The sequence below is a fragment of the Microtus ochrogaster genome, unplaced genomic scaffold, assembly GCF_000317375.1.
Source record: "Microtus ochrogaster isolate Prairie Vole_2 unplaced genomic scaffold, MicOch1.0 UNK4, whole genome shotgun sequence".
Taxonomy (NCBI): domain Eukaryota; kingdom Metazoa; phylum Chordata; class Mammalia; order Rodentia; family Cricetidae; genus Microtus; species Microtus ochrogaster.
This window is the reverse complement of record NW_004949102.1, coordinates 2,586,823-2,590,827: the sequence shown is the minus strand read 5'-3', so window position 1 is coordinate 2,590,827 and position 4,005 is coordinate 2,586,823. Positions and strand designations below refer to the sequence as shown.

At 38.9% G+C, this 4,005-nt stretch overlaps 1 protein-coding gene across 1 annotated transcript; it reads left to right on the top strand.

The window, feature by feature from the left end:
- Positions 1-2,192: 2,192 nt before the first annotated feature.
- On the top strand, positions 2,193-3,340 carry LOC101999827 (C1GALT1-specific chaperone 1-like). The gene has a single exon (XM_005365709.2). The coding sequence runs from the start codon at positions 2,194-2,196 to the stop codon at positions 3,148-3,150; it is 957 nt and encodes a 318-aa protein (XP_005365766.1). The 5' UTR covers position 2,193; the 3' UTR covers positions 3,151-3,340.
- Positions 3,341-4,005: the final 665 nt, after the last annotated feature.

The window sequence follows — 4,005 nt, the reverse complement described above, 5'->3', positions numbered from 1 at the left end:
TCTTCAAAGACAAATCCTAGCTGTCCAGTCATCTTTCAGGAAGTGCAATTTGAAAACTATCTGTCTAGTGCTTCTCCAGCTGACTTGTTCTCAACCACCATGGGATTTCTCTGTGGAACCATAGCAGTCTGAGTCTCCTAAAGATGGAGGAATTGAGAAAAAAAAATTTTTTTCCTGTAAAACATACTGTCCTCCTCCAGCTTTTCAATCATCTTTGAAACTGCTATAAAATGGTAAGGCTGATCAATAACAAGAGCATTTAAAGCCATCTTGAAAGGAAGAAACCTCACAGTGTTTGTCCTGGAATTCTAATTACAGTGAATGAGGACGCAATTGTTTACATGAGAAATGCCCCCATTTAGGCTGTGGTGTTCCTGGTTCCCCAGTTGGCCTTTGAAGGTACAGCCTTACTAGAGGAAGCCTGTCCTCGGAGCAGGCTTTGAGAGTTTATAGCCTTGCCCTACTTCCACTTCATCCTCTTGTCTTCTGCTTACAGTTGAGATATGATCTCTTGGGCTTTGAGTTCAAGCTTCCAGTGCCTCCCTGCTGTGATGGACTCTTGTCCCTCTAGAACTATAAGCAAAAATAAAGTTTTTCTTCCATAATATTCTTTGGCCATGCTTTATCATAGCAACAGAAAAGGAACTAATTTGCTGGTTTAAAGAAGCACTATAGAAAACATATTAGAAAACAACTATTTCATTCCAAAGTGAAGCTAATGAGAGTTGGGGCCAAAATAGTAACAAAGGCAATGAAGAAAAGTGGGGAAACGGAAGAACTTCTTACATAAGTTTGCAAACATATCTAGAAGCTGGTGCCAGGGGAGGAGGTAGGAGGAGTGATGGAAGTAAAGGAAAAAAAGGAAACTATAGAAGGTTCTGGAGTTTTATGGGCACTTAGGGTAACAGTGTTTCTGTCAGTTCACATGTGGCTCATAAGCATCCAAGCCAATTATTTTAACCCTCTGAGAAGATTCTTTCCTGCACTGGAAAATTTCCCAAAAATGCCTGTGTGACTCAGGTGTTAGAGGACATCAGAACATCTAATGAAACTAGGAATATATCAGCAGACTGTTACAAGTGTTTTTAAGACGGCACAAGAGAGACTTTGGCCAGTGAGAACCAGAGACCTCACAGTGGGTGGGAGACAAATATGCCCTGCACGAAGACCTTAAGTGAGGAGTTTATTGAGAGAATGGTAAAGGGAGGGGGAGGGAAAGAGAAATCCAGAGGAAGAGGAAGGAGAGGCAAGGATCAACCTGCCTCTTCAGAAAAGCAGTGAGAAATGAGAGCAGGAGTGGGCGGAGCTTGTCTCTTAAAGGGACCTTTTAAACCTGTGTACCTATGTAGTGATGTAGCAACCTAGGACCCTGGACCAGTCAGGGTAATGCCTGGGTGCATCCTGCCAGGTGACTGGGGCATTATACTAATGTCTGAATCCTACTAATAAGATTAAGGGTAGCATTCATTCAATCTTCTAATTAAAAATGTTTTCTGAGATATGTTATTTTAAATGGAAGCCATTTATTATTGTATACCTTTAAATGAATCCTGTCTTAAACATTTTAGCAAGAAGTTAGATGGAAACTTAGTTAATTGGTTCATTTTGACATAGGAATAGGCCTAGCAACCAGAACATAGAATCTCCAAATGTAAGGTAGAAAACAGAGACAAGCAGATCTCTGAGGTAGAGGCCATCCTGATCTCCAGTTCAAGAGAAACCCTGTCTTGAAAAAAGAATAAAGAAAAGAGACAATTGAGTTTAAATCGAGTATCTGTTCAACATAAAATCTTGATCTAAAAGTTGTTTTGTAATGGCCAGAGGTACTTCAAAACATAGTGCAAGTTTGCCATACAAAGTTTTTAGAGAATGATGGAAAAACAGTATCTATAACATTGGTTTCTAGGCTAATGCTTTGATTTGCCTCTTGGTTAAATAAATGATGATGTGTAAAAATTGTCCCACTGCACCTCAAATTCTCCTTCATGAAGGAGTTTCTACAATGTTGCGGTTTGTACCTAACAGTAACCAAATGCCAGTGGAAGGACCCAAGAGTAGTTGTCCCGTATGCTATTCACCTGATTTCAAGCATGCGGCCCTGCTTCTGAACAGTAAGGGCAAATCGTAAGTATGTAAGAAATAACCAAGTGAAATTATTAGACTGTTTGAAAAGTCTTTTTCTTTACAGGAAAAATGCTTTCAGAAAGCAGTTCATTTTTGAAGGGTGTGATGCTTGGAAGCATCTTCTGTGCCTTGATCACTATGCTAGGCCACATTAGGATTGGTCACGGAAACAGAACACACCACCATGAGCATCACCACCTGCAAGCTCCTAACAAGGACGATATCTCGAAAATCTCAGAGTCTGAACGCATGGAGCTCAGTAAGAGCTTCCGGGTATACTGTATTGTTCTCGTAAAACCCAAAGATGTGAGTCTTTGGGCTGCAGTGAAGGAGACTTGGACCAAACACTGTGACAAAGCAGAGTTCTTCAGTTCTGAAAATGTTAAAGTGTTTGAGTCAGTTAATGTGGACACGAATGACATGTGGTTGATGATGAGGAAAGCTTACAAATACGCCTTTGATAAATACAGAGACCAATACAATTGGTTTTTCCTTGCACGCCCCTCTACTTTTGCTGTTATTGAAAATCTAAAATATTTTTTGTTAAAAAAGGATCCATCACAACCTTTCTATTTAGGACACTCTGTAAAATCTGGAGACCTTGATTATGTGAGTGTAGATGGAGGAATTGTCTTAAGCATAGAATCAATGAAAAGACTCAACAGCCTTCTTAGTGTTCCTGAAAAGTGTCCTGAACAAGGAGGGATGATTTGGAAGCTATCTGAAGATAAGCAGCTAGCAATCTGCCTGAAATATGCCGGAGTATTTGCAGAAAATGCGGAAGACGCCTATGGAAAAGATGTATTTAACACCAAATCTGTTGGGCTTTTCATTAAAGAGGCAATGACTAACCACCCAAACCAGGTAGTAGAAGGATGCTGTTCTGATATGGCTGTTACTTTTAACGGACTGTCCCCTAATCAGATGCATGTGATGATGTATGGGGTGTACCGCCTTAGGGCATTTGGACATGTTTTCAACGACGCCTTGGTTTTCTTACCTCCAAATGGGTCTGAGAATGACTGACAAAAAGCAAGAGCATGTATTTGCTAAGCACATTAAGACACATTACCATGGTTTCTAACTGATATGGCATCTAACACAGAAGCGTGTTTCTTTTTCTTATCTGGTCACGCTGGCATAATCACACATTGACGTCTACTTGTACATTTTCAATGGAATGGCATTTGTGAGAAATTTTAATGTGTTAGAATTAAATGTTTTAAGAATAGCAATTTTGCAAATACATATTTATAAATATTATATTTATGTGATAAAGACTAAATTATAGACATTAAAATCTGTGATGTAGCTTTGCTTATTAGTTTTAAAATTTTAATGTATCTTTTTAGCTTCCTAATATATGCAAATGAGATCTCTAGTGAATTTGTGATTAAAATAATACTTTTAGCCCTGTGTTTCCTTTACTTCTCTGTGGGGACAGGGATGATTGAAGGAGGTAGGAGGAGGATCTCACTGTGTGGTCCAGGCTGGCCTAGGCCTGGCAGTTCTCCTTAGCCTCCTGAGTGCTCGTGTTAATGGTGTGCGCCACTCCGCACAATTGTTTCCTTTACTTTGTTTGCATGTAGATTTGTACTCTAAGCCGCATCACTGCCAACAGGTTTACTCTCCTAAAATAAACAACAAAGCAATTAAAAAAAAAAAAAGAAAACAGCCTTCAATGTGTTTCCCCTTAATTCTTGTAATAAATATATAAAGAATAGCTATGCCACAAAACATTGCTTTTAATATTAATTTATTAACTTGTATTTAATACAAAGCAACAATCATCTATCTAGCTGATTATTTTTTCTATTCTTTTCCTGTTTGGAGTGACTCCAAAAAGCATAAGTAGAACGAATAGAGACAATTCATAGCAAA